The 18,300-nt window shown below is 34.4% G+C and overlaps 1 protein-coding gene across 2 annotated transcripts in view; it reads right to left on the reverse strand.

The window, feature by feature from the left end:
* The window catches only part of LOC135325000 (AP-3 complex subunit beta-1-like), a 150,383-nt gene that overhangs the window by 41,236 nt on the left and 90,847 nt on the right, over nt 1-18,300 (reverse strand). For both annotated transcript variants that reach the window (XM_064502274.1, XM_064502275.1), the window contains exons 19-22: nt 17,706-17,862; nt 14,796-14,970; nt 7,424-7,496; nt 6,720-6,826 (exon numbers count right to left, since the gene is read on the reverse strand). In XM_064502274.1, the coding sequence (XP_064358344.1) occupies nt 6,720-6,826; nt 7,424-7,496; nt 14,796-14,970; nt 17,706-17,862 (512 nt within the window). The remainder of the gene's footprint in view (nt 1-6,719; nt 6,827-7,423; nt 7,497-14,795; nt 14,971-17,705; nt 17,863-18,300) is intronic.

The following is an 18,300-nucleotide window of genomic DNA, read 5'->3' on the forward strand; positions in this document are numbered from 1 at the left end:
CTGAAGTTTTTCAGTACAGCACAGTATTAAATATATCAATATATCAGTTGCTGTATTGTAGATGGCATGCCATCTTATTATAAACACTGTGGATCAAGTGTTATCACAACAACAAAAAACAGTGCTTCACAGTCTTCATGTTTAAGTACCACAATTAAGAACAGAGAAATGCAGTTCATTCATTAGAGAACCTTTTCAGGAAGTTGATTTTTTCTAATTCATATTGTAATTGCATTGTTCTAATCCTGTATTATAAAGGCAGCTGCTTGCCTATCATTTGTACTTTCCTCGTTAATCCTGACTCAGTGAATTAACCTTTAATTACAGCCGTTAAAATTGAAATGAGCCTCTTGTCTGGCTGGGGCTGCCCCCTTCCAGTGCATGGGACTGATGAAAATTTTTAGGGTCAATGAATATGTCCCATGTCATGTCTGATAGATGCTAAAGATGTGAGGAGGTAAATGTTACCTTAGAAAGATGTGGCTGAAATTTTTAAGAGCTAGGTTTTATTGACAAAGTAAAATAAAAATATAGCTTTTTTTTTCTCTCTCCTCTGAGTTACCTAGCATAACACACATATAGACATGCTTTACTTTATATATGTAACCATTACATGTTTAAAGAATAACTTTGGGAATCATCTCTATGCATTACACATTTGTTTTTAAAAACCTAACATCAACTCTGTTTTCAGCAGTCCTATTTTAAGGACTATATATATGTATACATGTATTATGTTGGAAAGAAAAGAAACATTACTTTGAATTCTCTCATAGATTTAGACATCTAATTCTCAACAAAGTTGGATTAGTTGTAAGGAAAGGACTGATTATTTTTAATGGCAGGCCAAAAAAAGGACTAAGGGTGTCCTCAGCCCACAAACTTCATTTCTATCTTATAGATAAGTTTTTAATATTCTACTTTTCTGTAGTTTGTCATTTTAGCACTTCTTATTTTTTAGATTCAATATTTGAATATTGATTTAATCTCTGTCACTCCAAGAGAACAAAACAACAAATAGCATTGAATCAGCAGGATTATTGTTAATCAAAGACATAGTTTATCAGTATATAATTTAATTAGTATACAAGTTTCCAAATAATTATATTAACACATTATATACTTAAAGATCCAATTCAGAAAGCATATAGTACTAAAACACACAGTAGTCTCAACTCACTCAATGAGATTATACATAATAATAATATCATATGCCTCAGACGGGGCATATTATATTTGAGCCCGTGTCCTGTATCAGGAATTTGGTTTCGACTCGGAAGACAGGAAATGTATGCTTAAATTGCTTAAATTTCCAAATTAAATTCTCAAATTTATTTGAAAGAAAAAGAAGTTGAAGGTTCTTAATTCTCAAATGTAGAGCTCTTTAAATATTAATGCATTTGATAAACATGAGGGGTATTTTTTAAGGCTTAAACATTAAAAACATTAAAAATATGATGTATTCCAATGATGAATGGATTTCTAATTAAAGAATAAAGGTGAAATGATACTTTTAAAAAGACAGTTTCATAGCCCCCTCCCCCCCCCCCCCCCCAAACTGTCACTTTAAAAATTCCATAAGTATGTGGAAACAATTTCTGGCAGGTCATTATAACTCTCAAATATTTTACTTAGCATACATACTACGCTACCATTTAAAGAACACCCAGCAAATTCAGATAAACACGGAAAAATAAAGTTGATTATTTAAAAGGTCTTTGTTTTATTCTTCCTTCTGTCTTGGCAATCGTTAATATCTCGTGATGAGCAGGTACATGCATTTGTAGATCTCAAAGTGCTTTCCCAAGGTGAGTAAGCATCATTATCCTCATTTTTCAGATGGAAAACTAAAAGATTAAGTTACTCCCTCTAGATCACACAGAAAGTAGTAACCCAAAAATAGAACTCATTTTCCATATGTAACACCCAGTTCTGTATCCACTGGAGCACGCTGCCTTCCCACAAGCATCAGTCACACCTAATCAGCTGCACAGAGCTGAATGTTGGGCAGCACTCAGAGAAAGTTGCTTTTTAACTCTTAAATTTAAGACTACACCTTTTCACTTGCTTCATAGGCATGGACTTTTCCAGGCACCCTACTAACATGACATTTACCAAATTTATTCCAATTAAACCATATGCTAGTTACAATGTTCCTACAGCATTGAGTAGGGAAAAATGGAGGCGACACAGATACTTTATACTGTTCCACAAAATGATATCAAGGCAGGATACCATAAGCATGTGTTATCTTAACATAAAACCACAAAAACATCTGATTTTTTAAAAAAAGTGGCTAACATTCCAAACTGATACACAGGAAACATCTTTTGTCCCAGTGAAAAAGTTTTAGAGGGACAAAAGCAGTTGCTTTATATATATAATATACATATACACACACACACACACATATTTTACAAAAAATATAAAACTAGATACTAAAAAAAACAGTCAATGGCTGTTAGAATATTAAAGTATCTCTGAGAACACAGGGCAGAAGTAGAGCAAGAAACTATTTGAGCCATCACACACAGTCTGCTGCTATCACAAGTGATTGCATTACAACTGATTCAAAAAATAATCAAGTTTAAGTTTCTTCTGATGACATAGCCATTCCTGAGGTAATTCTAACTCACCCAGGAAGAACTCAGGCCAGAGCTTATATGAACAATAAATATATCCAGTTATATAATAACTATTGCTAAGAAAGCTTTGAGACAATAAAACTCATGGAGTAGACTGCATGCCAACAATTGACTATTTGGAAGGACTACCATTATTCATTTCTCCACTGTAGGATTTTGCAAATTCTTAAGCCTCTCTCACTAATCTCTGCTGGAGGCTGCATACCAGACAAGCTCAATGGTCTAATCCATCACTGCAGTTCCTGTATTCCCTGTAATTCTAACAAGAGATCGTTACACAAGGAAAAAAAAAACATCATTCAGAATTATTTTCAACACCTGCTACAGTGGATATTAGAAATAGCTTGAATGGACAAAGTAACCTAAAATGATAAAAAAAGTTCTCCCCTGTAAAAGTTACCTTGGCAATTGAGATGTTAAAATACCATTTAAGTTGTGCTCCTGCTCTGAAGAGATCTCCAGCTGAATACTGAGGTAGCCCATGTTTAGTATTTCTCAATGAATAAGTGCACTAAATTTGTAATTAAATGCATTTATCACCTGGTTTGACAGTTCTGCAGCTCAACCTTGACTTTTGTCAAATGCTATTTTTTCTGCTCTATGCATCATCACTCTAAGGAAATTCTCAAACTGGATCTTAATCAAAAGTTGCGTACAGGATTCACAGGACAGAAAGCAATATGATTTTGTGGAACTTTGAGTAGCACAGAACAATAAAAACTACATTGCTGGTAATTGCTATTATCAAGAGAATGCATTGAACACACCAAATAAAAACCTAGCAAGTAAAGCAGTATCACTTCCACAATCATACCATAATTCAATATGCATAATAATTAATGACAACACTCAATTATTGCATCGAATGTATTTTCTGTAAGTACCTCTCCACTACAACATCGAGAACTTCCCCCTCTTTTGCTGTAACCTTATCAGAAACTTCTCTTACCATTCACCCTTGACATTTTTTCCCCCAAATTATCCCATTTGCAATTGGAGGAGAAGAGGGGGGAAACAGACCCTATCTCCTCTCCTCAAATCCTACTTATCTCAGCCTATGCTGCTCTGTCTCAACCACACACTACTTCCCTTTTTGCTCCATCCAACTGCTGCTACCACCAGAGCTTATATCCAACAGTCGGTTCTTCCTTGCACTAACATGGTCCTGAGTCGCAACAAATTTCTTGCTACTAAAGCAGTATTTCCTTCGCATTATTTTTTAATGTATGTATCTCTTTTTTTTACTGAATTACCATATACAGTGTGCTCTGGGCTCTATGCACTTAGGACAGCAGTTGCTTTTGAATCTTTACCATCTAAAAACCCAATGTGAAGAGCATGAGTGGTTTAGCTTTTTTCTCATCTGCTGTCCAATGTGGAGAAAGAGATGATCACTCCCCTCTTCTGCTTCTCTGCTAGCATAGATCTCCTCTTTCACCTTCCTCGTTCCTGCTCACGATATCATTCCTGCAGTAGTTTAGAACCCTCCCTGTCCTTGTGTCATTCATGAGTTTTGCTTTCAGTTTCCTCTTCTCTCACTTTATAACTTCCCTTTTGGGGCCAACACCCATTTCCAATGTTTTCAGATAACCACTTTACATTGAAAATTTCCAAATTTCTCTCTAGTCCTACTTCTACCTGGCACTGCTTCTTGAAGTATCTGTTGAGTCTTCAAATGTACCTCTGTCTCAAATTATCTTCTCCAAATGCGCAGTTTCCCCAAGTACTTAGGTCTGACCTCTCTTGTGTGCACAGCCCTAAAAGCCCCTGTAGTATCCTCTGGTGACCTCAGTTACCTGGTTTGGTTGAGCCATCTGAATATGGACTACACGTACCAGGGCAGAAGCATGCAGAATAATTTACTAAGTTCTGCATCCAGCTAACAGAAGACAATTATCCTCAAATTACCAAAGTTAGAACACTTCTGCTACAAAGAGAATTTCATTTTTCCTGAAAAAAAACTATAACAGGCGCATGTGCGTGCACATGCCTGTAAGGGAAGTGTGTTGTATGTACATATAAATCATTAAAACAAATGAGCTGCAGGACAGACAAGGCGTCAGGTTGTACACTGCAGTTTTATTCAAGGATGTTTTGTTTTTATAGGCTTAAAGAGACTCATGGTATTACTGAAAAACAATTGTCATATTTATACTTTCTATAATGTTCAGGAGCTATGAATTTAGAGATATAAGGTTTATAAAAGCTGTATTCAATTACAGTGCTGAATGATTTGAATAACAGACTGACATATTCCAAGATAAGTGGCTGCTACATTTCTTTGATATTAGGGTCATATACTGTACTTATCTATTTTTACTCCATGCTCTCCATTGCGTAGTAATAAATTAATTTCTTACTATTAGTTTGGCATGTGTCCTACAGTTAAATTCATTTTCTCTCCTGCTGAAGGAAAAAAGTTTTCTGAAGTATGACAACTATCCTTATTTTTAGAACTGGTGGTCACAGATTAAATTCAAAACACTATTTTAAGAGGCATATTCCCACACAAAGTCTTAAAAGCCATTTTATACATTCATTTTTAGAAAATTACCTGATGGTACTGAACAACATGTGACTATAGGTATTTAACTACTTGCATGCAAGACTTCACAATTTATAGAATTCATTTGAAAGAACAGCTTTCACGTCTCAGCGTTTAAATTTTGTTGCTTCCTGAAGCACAAAACACAGCAAAAAACCTCATGCATGTCTACAATTCTCATCAACGACAAGAGTCAAGTGTATAAGTCTGAAAACTGAATATGGCCCTACGCAGGTAACTATTATGCAGACAGCAATAATTAGTTCTTACATGATTTTGGATAGTTTCTGGAGCTGGAATTATGAGGAAGTGTTCTAGCTCCTTCTCCGGCTGTGCATTTTAAGCAGAATTCTGCAGTATCAAGAAAGATGCATTTTGCAGAATCAACTCATTTACGCAGGACTTCCTCCATTGCTTAGCCTGCGCCTTCTAGCTCTTCCTATCTCATACTACTTTTTTTTTTTTTTTTAAACTACCTTCGCAAAGATGGGAGGCAGCAATTTTGCAAATGAATTGTAGCAGTTCTGAGGAAAGCAAGCACATCTATGCGGGAAGTGGAACACATGTTCATGTATTGTAGATGATGAAAAAAACAAAGACAAATAAGGAGTGTTCTCAAGCACCAAACATTACCAACTGCTGTCTTTAACCTACCCTCAGGAAGGATAATTCTGAAGAAAAGCAGAGACACCAGTTATTCTTAAGCCAAACCATTACCAGGAAAACAGATCATAGCCTGTGTTTTGAGCAGTTAAAGCTTTAAAGGATGGGGAAGAAGCAATTGTGGTTAACTATCCTGTGTTGCACCAGTGCAATTCCTTATTAAATTGCAAAATTAAATCAGTTGTACAAAATGTTTAAAGTTAAGAAAAATAAAATAAAACAAAACAAAACTAGAACACAAACCATTATCCTCCTGCAACAAAGGAATGCCGTTTACCTCCATGACTTTGCTAAGCTTAATTATACCTATTGTTTTGAGATTCCCTAATGGAAAGTGCTACAAAGCAGAAAGCACTAACAGAATGAATCATGACACATACTGATACACCACTGATTGTAAATCTATACTCTTTTTATTTGCACCCAGGGGCTACGCTTTGTATACTCATGAAAAATTACTCACAAGTAGCAAAATGTCATAGTTGGAGGCATGTATGGAGAACAGTAGGTTAAGAATTAACAAGTATTTAACAAGTATTTGATTTTATGCAGTTTATTTTTTGATATTGTAGCAATTACAGGATTTGGAAGATTTGCATGGTCTGGATACTTAATTTGTGAATACAAGTTTCCCTGAGGAAAAGCAAAAGCCAGATTGAAAGACAAGGTTAAAACCCTTTGAAGTCATCCTTCTTAAACATGCAATATTCATACTTTCCTCCACCTTTCAGAATTTTATTATTACACATCAGAGAAAGCTGTCAAACTTGCATGTAAATCAGAACTTCATACAATACCTCACATAGGTGAAAGTATGTTAAAAAAAAATTTTACATTGCCCATACACCCTTTTTAAAGCTACTTACATCAATGACAGATGAACCTGACAGACTTAATCCCTCTAGGTCTGCTGCTAAACTTGGGGACAAAACAGCTGCTGCAGGAACTGCCACAGGAGATGTCACAGGATAGACTAGAAATAAAAAAGCAGTTGATACTTAGCATTACAAAAATTTAGAATACTGGGAAGGACAATAAGCTATTTTCATTAAATGTGCAAAGATTCTAAATCTTGATCTAATTAATTTATGAAACCTGAAGAACTGCACTACAAGGCAAAGCCAAAAAAACCTATCAGCTTTACTCTGCTCTTCCAAGCTTACATTTTAATCTGTTCTTCAAAATTGTGATTTTTAGTATCTTATTACAATCATATAATTAATTCATAGGTTAGAATGCACAGATATTGTCAAAGAAACACCCATTGGTACAAGAGGAAATAAATCCACTTCAAAAGAAAATAAATTCAGACAAAAAATTTCTAAAAACAAAGGCTTTACATACCAATATATTCAAAATTTTGAAAATGTTTCTCAGTTTTAAAATAAACACAATTATGTATTCTAATAATTCTGCTTCAAAAATAAGTTTAGTCTGAGTGATACATATTTCTGTGTTAGGACACTGGAACAATAAATGAATCACTGTTTCAGACGTTTAAATTTTCATTGAATTAACTGAAGTGAATTTTTCCCACAGAAAAAAATGAGGTTTTAGTCAAGATACTTACAGTCATCTAAATCTAGGAGAAACACATCTTTTTTATTTGGAGCTTTTCTCTCTTGTATCGTTTTTTCTTCTTTCTGTCAAAATATATGAATATTTCATCATTTACCATATCAGCAAAATAATGTCATTCTATACTTCTATAATGGCAAAGTGTATTTCTGTTTTAAAACAAAAACGTATCCATTTTTAGAGCTCAGCATTCAGAGGATTCACCTGGGGAGAAATATTCCTTTTTATAAATAAACTGAACTGTACTCCCAAAGTCCACATTGAGTTAAACGTCTTGAAGCTGTCAATTGCCCTTAGTCCTTAAACACTGCTCATATCCCAAGATATTCCAAGTGGCTTAAACATACTGTTTTCAAGAGTTCTACTTTTGTGAACTTTCCAACTTACCAGTTTTTCTTTTCAACAGCATGTAACAGCCAAAATTTTTCTGTTAGTTATTCTAATAAATTAATAGGTCTAACTAAAGCAGTAAAACTCCATATGCCCATCCTGCCCTCTGTTTCTTGAGCATTAGCTTGCAAGCTCTCACAGTCCCTTCAGGCACTCAGGACTTCCTAAGGGAGATTGGAGTCCTCTCAAACTCAGCAGCCAGAATCACTTTCTTTGTCTAGCACGATAGTAAAAAAAAAAAATGACACCTCTTTTCTAAAAAACACACTCCCTTTCTTCTACTGTCTCAATCTCAAGATCAGCTTCAAGAAAACATTAATGTCAAGCCATCTGTTTTCCAATTTTGGGGGAAATTCCAAGCATCCTTCCAATAAACAAGGACAAAACTAGTTTTATATTCTCACCATTTGAATGGGAGCTATTTACATTAATGACTATCAGTCCTGATCTGGGACAAAATGACATTATTCCTTATTTTTGTCCAACAAACCTATGGCTCAAACAGGCAGCATTCACAAGCATGATTGTTACAAATATGCTTTAGATATTCTAGGAGAAGAAGAATCTGGTGGACAGAACAGAGTGGAAACCACTACTGCCTTTTTTTTTTTTTTTTTTTTTTAATTTACATACTTGAATGGTCCATATCACTACAGTATTCAAGTGTTCTACCATCACTGATTTTTTGGCCTAAAATATCCCTCTGGATCAAGGAAACATTACAAAAATATCTTTAAAATAGTGCTAATGTGATTCCATCTTGTCAATGCTTTGTCCAAAATCAGTCAGGCAGTCTGCTGCAGAACCAGCTCTCCCAAGTTACATTTTGGTCACAATGCACCAGACTTCCTTTTTCTCTTTCAGGGTGAGTACTGGAAAGTCATTTAGTTGCTTCTGCCTAACTTTTTTCATCTGTAAAATAAGGATAAATGGTATACTCCATGAGGTAGATACTACTTGAATTACTCATATCTATTAAGCATTAGATAAATCACTTCATGATGACTTTTTTAGTGAGTTTCAACTGTTTTTATAGCTCTACTTGCTGAATGTTTAGCACTGAAATGCATGACCTGCAATCCTTTTACTATAAATTATATATCATACCTGACTTAGTTTGCTAAACTACAGATTAAGACACCTGTATATACCAAAAGAGAACACAAATAAAGAAATTGCAAATACGTATTTTTTAAAAGAGCTCAATTTCCTGACTCTTTTCCTCCCTACCTCCACTTGTCACCAAGATTCAGTTCCATCTTCAACTATGATTAAAGTTCAAAGGTTATTTTTAGCTGTAGTTCTATATTTGCTAATCACCCCAGCAGAGATGGGACTTCTCCATTGCCTTTTATTATGAGACCAATTAAATTCTATGAAAAGTGGCTCATCCACACGAGGGACTAAGTACAAGGAAGTGAATTTTGCATGTTCTTCAGTTCTGTCAATGACAGCATTGCCAGGCTAAGATGTTTAAGAGGGGAAAAAAAAAAAAACCCTCAAGAGCCATATTTAAGAACAGTGCTACCTGTAGCAAGCTTACCTCTTTAAACTTCTAAGCAACCACGTATTGCGAGCCCAAAGATGATGAAACTCAGCAATGCAGTAACAATATAGAATGGGCAATACAACAACAACGTAAATGACACAGATGAACAACTTGCCCAGAAGAAATGGGCCAGAAACCCAAGGGCTACTACCCGCTCTGGCACTGACCAGGTGAGGACGAATGGTGGGACAGCGCGGCAGGAGAGGAAGGGGCTGCGACCAAGCCATTTCTCTTTTGTTAGTATCAGTTTCCCATTTAAGGGGTCAGAACAAGTGTGCTGGATGACAAAAGATTTTAGGACAAATCTTAACAAAGCACATCATCTACATTTTTGGACACACCGTGAAGTCCCAGAAATTCAACAGAGCTGCTCACATTTTGGAGTTGTCTCATTCAGGATTTTTTGACTATTTTCATTTAAATAAAGCTTTCTATATGAAATTTTCTTTCTCTTTCTCTTTTCACTGAAAACTCCTAAGATAGGACATTCTATAATGTTACAAACACCACAAATATTAGGCTTCAGTTTAGGCTTTCTAGTATTCATTTTACCATTCTAAGGTAGTTACTAAGTACATATTACAAAGCTTGGTAAGTAATTCAATCAAATAAAACCCATTTCTGCACTGATAGTATTTTACTATGTACTTCATCTTCAAAAATGGAAAAAACTCTTTGAGAGGGAATATATTTTTTGCATTTCAAAACCAAACCGGTTTCCTCTCAACACTGAAAAAGGGTAATAAATGTTATCATGTACTACCTTTTCCAGACAAAACAAAATAAAATAAAAACAAAAAACCCCAATAATCTTAAAAAAGAGGGATAAGTACATAATCACTACCTCAAGGTAGTGCACAGCAAGAAAACCTTCCACTGCGTACCTTATCAGAAAACTATACTTAAGTACAATCAGTTTGCTGTATATAAAAAACAACAACAAAAAACAACCTTATCTGTGTAGAATGTAGAATCTGAAGCTAACTACATCAAGATAAAGCTAATGTTAAACTATGATCAAGTCTTATTTTCTACTTCAGTCAAATGTGTCAAACAAATACTCAGCCACTTACAAGGTATGGATCTGTTAGTATGCATGTATATACATATAAACCCAAATATTTTTATATCTATATGCATATTTCTACAGGCACACATATATGGATGTATATACATTAATGGTGTGCATGTGTTTCTTTAAAAAAATCACTGAAGAAATCAATTTAAATTGGTCTTTCCTATTACAAACATGATTATTTTTTTCTTTGTTTTTTCAAAGAAAGGAAAATTCATTGGCTTTCTAGGAATAATGAATAGCCAATGACAGCAACAAACATTACCAACAGATATTTCTACTGAATGAAAAAAGCTTTGCATTCCAAATCAGGGCAATAAAAAGGTTCTGATGTGTCTGGCATTTCCCTGTAATGTTATTTTTCATCTTCCTTTCTTAAAAATAAGACTACAAGTTCCAAACAGCTTCCTACCTAGAGAGGCAGCTACAGAAAATGCTGAATACTAAACAAAGAAGTTAAGCTATATTCCATCAAACATTTCTCCATTTGCAATTCATCTTGGTAATAGAGATAGAACCTGGTAAATGCATATAGGACTTGAAGCAGGAGATTTCTCTTGCTCAATGCATAATTCATGTGCTCCGCCTGCAAAGTGTGTAAAATGAGAATTTCACACCGCAGCATGAGCCATGGAGCTGCAGAGAAAAGGCAGATGAAATCATATTTTGCTGTGTGAATTTTATTTCTTATCCTCCCAATATTTATACAAAACCATCATTGACAATCCAAATGCATTGACAGATCACCCACTGTTTCCATTGTGTTAGCACTTGAAAAGAGATCAGGCAGAAAGATAGACAATTTGTTTTCGTATATTTTTTAAATAGTGGATCAGGTTTTTAACAGCTGAGTGACTGTATTATACTTGTATAAGGAGGTCAACAGAAGCTTATTTTAAAATCCCACTGTAGAGACAAGTACTTATACATGCATCATCCTCAAATCTGTATTTCAGCTCTATAATATTTATATTTACAGTAGATTATGTATCTGAACACCAATAACTACCCACATTTCAAAGTGAAATAAAATACTGCAGTGCAAGAGAGTGACTTTTTTACTCACTGAAGCTCAATTACAGAGAGCACAACAGCTTTTTCAAAATGAATTCTTCTGGAGTGAAATATGAAAGCATTAATAACTTATTCAGAAAAAATAATCTGAAGTTTTTGTAACATTTTTATTTTAGCAAATGCAAAAACTAAGAGCCCATGTGAGCATATAAAACTTTGTTCATTATGGAATTTCTGTTAAGAATACACTGGTATCCAACCAGAGAATGGAAAACAACCCCCAGAATATTTTCTGTGTAACAAGGTTCATAATTTGCGGCAAACTGAGAAACTTAAAAACAGACCCTGAAAACTTCTCCTCTCATCAATATGTATTTCACAAAATATTTTCAGTTTTATTCACAAAGAAAAAAAATGCTAATGAATCATCTCCCCATATACACTGAGTAAATTAAGAATGCACTGCAGCAGGTTCTTCATTGGAATAAAATAAGCAATGTCTTTCCCAGTAGAAACCTTCTAGAAGAACTACATGCATTTCTGAGGGTCTGGCTGAAACAGTCTGCCTCTTGGGTGACCTGAAAAAAAGTCAGGTAGGGGGCAAAAAAATGCCAAGATTTTCATGGAAGTAAAATAATCATGGGTGGTTCTTGTAAAATGTATCTTGACACAAGGACTCTAATACAAGACTTTCAATAACATTCTTTAAATTGTGTTAATTATTGCTTTTCTTTCCAATCTGGAAGGGCCATTCAGGTTATCACCCGTTAGGCTCCACCTATTGTCTTCTCTTCACCTCCCGGCCATTTAAGTTTCTGAATGTAACCAAATATCAGAAACATTCTGCATATAAACACAGGCATCCAACACAACTTAAATGGAAACTAACTTTGTGGTCCTAGGGATTAATAGAGTACACTGAAAAAATCCTCTGTGTTCAAGAGCATGAAACTCACTTTTTTTTTCCACTTCATATATGACCATTCTACCCCCATATCCTAGCCCATCAGCCATACTCTCTTTACCCCTACATTTAATATTCCAGTTTCTTAGTGGAAAGAAAAACGTAAGGAATGTACTTATTTAGCTTTTGGATAGTCAGCTCTATGCCATCTTCACTTCTCAGTAATCTCCTTGCCTCCTTCCTTGTTGCCATGCACATTAACCCTTTGCTGCTTGTTTTAATAATTTTTGTGATGTTTAAAAGCTTTGCAGTTTTTCATTTCTATGCTTTCTAACTGATCAAGTGTTATGCTGAGTACTCATAAACTCTCATTATTCCTACTGAATTTCTTTTTAGGTGCTTTTTAATTAAGTAAGACTTTAAGACCACTTCTGCAAGTTTCTTCTTGTTAAGATCCAAGTGCTTGACAATTTTTAATTGACTCCACAGAAACAATCCCAAGCTTCTTGGACATTCCATTTCCGTTATTATTCAGTACCCTTGACTTCACGTGTTCTCCTGACTGCTCAAAGTTTGCTGTTTTAAAATGCAGAAAGCTTCTTAATGATAACAGTCTTCCCACTCCCTGTGAAAGAATCAGAGTAGTTTAGATACTGTAGTGAAAGAAACCATGAGCAATGGCCCCAGGCGTCCTGAGGAAAATGGAGAGGTGCAGCAGACAGAGGATGCTGTAGTTTGAACATGGTTTTGTAGTGGCTGCTCAGAACTAAGCAGGTCAGAGTACCTATTATTTTTTCATGAAAACATACTGTGCTTCCATGAGAAGCTGCAAACTGTTAGAAGAATTAATTCATCTAACAGCATAGGAGTTTATGCTGAGAGAGGATTTAGATTACATTTGCTGTACAACCATGTTTTGGTGAGTTCCAGTTAGATCTCTGGATTAGAAAAACTTTGACATCAGCTCTGTTATCCAATGTGGTATTTGGGCAGAAAACAATGATCAAACAATGAAAACACATTTCCATTTCTGAAGTGTTATAATCTCACCTCATCTTTTGTTTTGCTTTGTAGAAGGGAATAGGTTAAAGGTAAGGGTTACAATTCAAGGTTCCTAGGCAGACCTGGAAAGTTACAAACATTGCACTTTCACAACATAACCTCAAGATCTAGATAAATACAGAGCCTTCCCTGACCAAGTAAAGCTCACACCAAAACAGCTTAATAGAGTTCCAATGTAAGTTCAAAGCATGCATGCCCTGTAGCTTCTATGATTGCATCAAATGCAACAGATGATGCCTGTTTTGACTATTCAGTGCTCTATACTGGCATCATGATTGAAATGTGTTGGTTTAATTTAAAATGCTTTGGTGTATCAATTAATTTTCAAAACAACATATCCATATTAAAATAAAAATGTTTGAGATGAATTATACCCTGCAATTTTTATAAAATATATGGAAAAAAATGCACAGAAAATCTTTGATAACGGAAAAATAAGTTTCAGAAATTCTTTTACTCTTCCACCTTGACAGATGTAGCATGAAGCTCCTCGGTTTTTTTTCCTGCTTTAAACGAAAGGTAGGTAGATGAAGATGATATTAACTTAACTTAACTAGCTCTTTTTCTTCACTAAAGCAAGCAATTAAAACTAAGCTGACATAGGAATGGCTCTGTTGAACACTTTTGCACTTTCCCACATTTCAGAGTCCAATTTAAAAGAAAGATATACTCTAAATTCTACTAGCTTTCTTACAATATGCATGAAGTACCAAAATTTCGAGTAACAGAACCCTCTATATGCTTTATTCCTATAAAATATATGAAGCAATAAAAGTTACTTACTCACTAAGAATATTCACTCTAACAATCTCTGTACACACCTCAAGTATGGATTAATTAACTGCACTTTTCTGAATTTTAGCAAGGATTTTAAAAACAAAGCCTGTTGTTCTACTAGTTTTCAAACCCTTAAGACAATGTACTGACATTTGTTTCTTAACCTCTGCTTCATGTCAGCCCCAGGTCCTATAGTAATTATGCTTTAAGGGCCCATTTTGATGCGATAATAATACCAAATGAGAGTACTATTTTTGTGAACTGTCCATATACTATTGTTTCACCAGTTGAACAGTTATCTAAAACAAGAATTATCATCTTTTATTTATCTATTGGGAATAAAAATATAACACAGTTAAAACTGAAATTTGGTTTTCATTATAAAATACTCTTACTTGCTTAAGCTATCAAACAGTTACTATTTTGGGATTGGTCTTTCTATGAAAGATCAACAAGTACTTAAAGAAATTCTGCTTCTCAGACATCCATAAAAATACAACCCATCTCCAATACCCCAGAAGGAAACATACATTGATGGTTAGATGCATCTTTTCATATTTTACAACTTTTTTTTTATTATTATTATGTTTTACCTTACTAGAGGTAGCTCTTCCAGACTTTCCAGACTCAGAGTCACTTTTAAGGTCTGATTCTGACTTGGAATCTGAAGAACTTTCTTCTGATGAACTGGACTCTGAATCAGAGGAACTGGATGTGTTTCTTTTCTTGGTGATCCCCTTTGCTTTCTTTTTAATGTCCTCTGAATCACTACATAAAAAAAAAATTTTTTTTTTTAAAGATACAGACCTAAAACCACCAAAGAAATGTGCTTAGGAAGTATGCATTCTACACTAACACTTCAAAGTTTAACTATACGAATTTTAAGTCAGTATTTCTTCACGATAATGGGAACTTGGCTGAGAACAGAATTAGCAGGGTTTTTTTAAGGGAACACAAAACCATCCTATCACATTACACAGTACACCATCATATATAATCTAAAAAGGGGAAAAGGTCAAACAAAAATATTAACATCTGCGTGTATCAAGCTCGTGACATTTCAGAAAGAAGTGCAGGCATCCTTTTAAATAAAGGAACTTTCAAACTACTCCACCTATGATTAATAGAATCTTGATGGGTTTATACAACATTTTTGCAAAATAACATTCCTTTTAAGAAAACTCAATACATGGATTTTAATTCTTCATGAACCCTTCTAAATCAAACCATCTAGAAAGAAGACCTACAGTGCCTACAAGTACTTCGACACATTGAGGAGTTTATAGAAAAGAGCTATTATAATGTCACATTCTGACACCTTTGGTCACACTAAGTAGCTTGCAGCTGGCAGACCCATAGGCTTCAAGCGACAGTATTCTTCACCCAGTGCAGTTCCGCTCACCATGGCAATGCTGGATTATGTTGTTCTAAGTTAAGAGCTACTGTATATTATAAAATCTTCTCTATTCGTTTCTAGTAATAGGCTCACTACAAATTTGTATATTACTCTTTTGTCTCTGGAGGGAGTTACTAACTAGAAATACCATTGGAAATAAAACCTGATTTCTAATAGTTATCATGGGGCAAATAAATTAGTATTGCATATAGAAATAAAACATCCTTTCTTGGCCCTGCAGGCAATCAATTTATACTTTGAAATCAGGTGTTTCATTCACTACCTAATTCAGCTGCCTCCCCAAGACAATAAATTGGATACTAAAATGCTTTAAGAGTAACGAGGTCAATGATAATTAAACAAACCCAGACCACTCAATTATTAAAGTCCCTCTGGACTCAAATTAAGTTGTTATACATTTTTTATTAGCTTTATGAACAGTATAAAAGAATATACTATGCTGTGATACTGTTTCAGATGACAACAATTTTATAAGGGAAAAATACAGGGAAGGGAAATTGAAAAATGTAATAGAATGAAAGTTGGGGGAAAACTTTCTTCTTCTCAATAATTTGCTAGGATGGAATTAACAAATGAGATAAAATTATTAAAACAATATTAATATTTAATCCACAATATCAATGCCCCACCCATGTAATTGAAGTTGAAATCTAAAAATAAAATTTTAATAGTCAAAAGAAGTTTTTCTGAAAGCAGCAAAATTTAAGCTTATGAATCTAAAAATGAAACACGAGTACACATCACAGAAAAAGTCGTGAAGCATATCTGATGTTAAAATCATGGTGAAAAAATAGAAACTATCAGAATGAAGTTGTAATATGACAAACATACATTTCCTTAAAAACCTGAGGTCACTGAGACAAAAACAAATAAATCCACAAATGTTTAAAGTTTTTCCTTCATTACTTCTATGCAGGTAGTAACAAAATTGTCTACATTTCCTAACATTGAACAGGAACAGCTGTAGCTGCATCAACAAATAAACTACTGTGAACCCAAGAAATCTTTTTATCTGTAAAGCAAATTGTTGCTCAAAAGACATTGCTTATCTTGAAAAAAAGATCTGAAGATAAAAAAAAAATACTACTTTATTATACATCAGCCAGTTTTGATAGGTAATCATTGTTTACCTTTCTGCTTAAAATTTCAGATGCTGTTCTAATGAAAAGAATTTACTGGTAACTAGCTTTTTAACTTTGCGATGATGAAAAGCCTTATTAATTTAACCTACAGATTTCATTTGTTCTGAACAGGAAAAACAATATAAATCACTTTTAAAATCATTAAAACCTGACTTAAATTAATAAAGTCATAATTAGGGCATTATGCTGTGTTTGTTATGGAAGTGGCAAGGCGAGCTGCTTTAATTACTGTCTGTAATAAAAGGAGCAGAGTGCGTACTGCGCCCCAATCAGCGCTGTCAGCCACGACTGAGCTGAGCTGCAAACTCATCAAGTGAGCTGGCAGCAGACTACAGAGCAAAGGGCGATCATGTCTGCAGAGGCCACTTGCTGACAGCAGTGGAAGAAACAGATTCCTACAATCCAAGGTATTAGCCCCAATTACTCAAAATTTTAATGATACTTTAATACACGATAATGCTGTTGATAATGGGCAATCTTAAAAAGCGCTAACACTTAAATATCTTATGACCGTTTCCCTTCACAGCCCTTGCCTGTAATATTTGGATCATAATCTTTTTAATATAACATTATTTAGAAAAATCAATTGTCTTAGTTACATAATGGCAAAGTGTTGAAGGACTTAATTTTAGCTCTCAGCAAAATTGCTGCAAAAGGTAATTAAGTGTTTCATACAACTGTTTGATCACTAATTCAGCCTCCCAAGGTTACATCAATTTTCAGAAAGCCACCCAAGATTTTACTGAAGTCAGGAATTAATTCCAAACATGAGAGTAGTCTTATTAATGAAAATAATGAACCCAGTTCACACACTAAGTATATACAGGTAAAAAACATATACAGGTTAAACTTGAATGCTTAGCAGACTGTTTACAGCAAGAGTGCCCTAAAACCTAGTAACAACCCCCAAAAAAATTTTTTTAAACACACATACGCACACCTACCTTTTCTCAGCAGTTCCAGATGTTTTCTTTACTGTACTTTCTTTGTTGTCTGATTCACTGTCGCTCGATTCTTCACTGGAAGAGGAGCTCCCACTACTTTCATTGCTGCTGCCTTCCTCCTTATCTTCCTTCTCACTTTCACTGCCAGACTTGCTCTCTGACATAAAGAACCTCTTTTATATTTTTTTCTAAATATTTTACGTAGGTTTTTATTTTCAGGATCCAAATCAATTTTAAAATAAACAATGTATTAGCAATTTCAGATCCACTTGGAAGTTTTAGCATTATGTACCCAAGACAAAAAACAGATGATAAAATCACTTTCCCCTCACATTCACAAACTTTTGTTGGTTTAAAACCTGTTATATTTAGCATACAGTTCTGTACTTCACCAAACTAGAACTCCTAATAAGTCAGTTCGAATGTGGATCCTTACCAATGTCTTCAAAGTTACATAACCCTATCAGGAGTTGGGAGATGACCTCAAATTTTCTAATTTATATATATATATTACTTTACTACAAGATTATTTTTAAACCAATTGCTTAATTAGATAAACTATTCTTGAATACTGACAGTGATGATGATTAAACCA

Source organism: Dromaius novaehollandiae, chromosome Z (genome assembly GCF_036370855.1).
Source record: "Dromaius novaehollandiae isolate bDroNov1 chromosome Z, bDroNov1.hap1, whole genome shotgun sequence".
NCBI classification, from domain to species: domain Eukaryota; kingdom Metazoa; phylum Chordata; class Aves; order Casuariiformes; family Dromaiidae; genus Dromaius; species Dromaius novaehollandiae.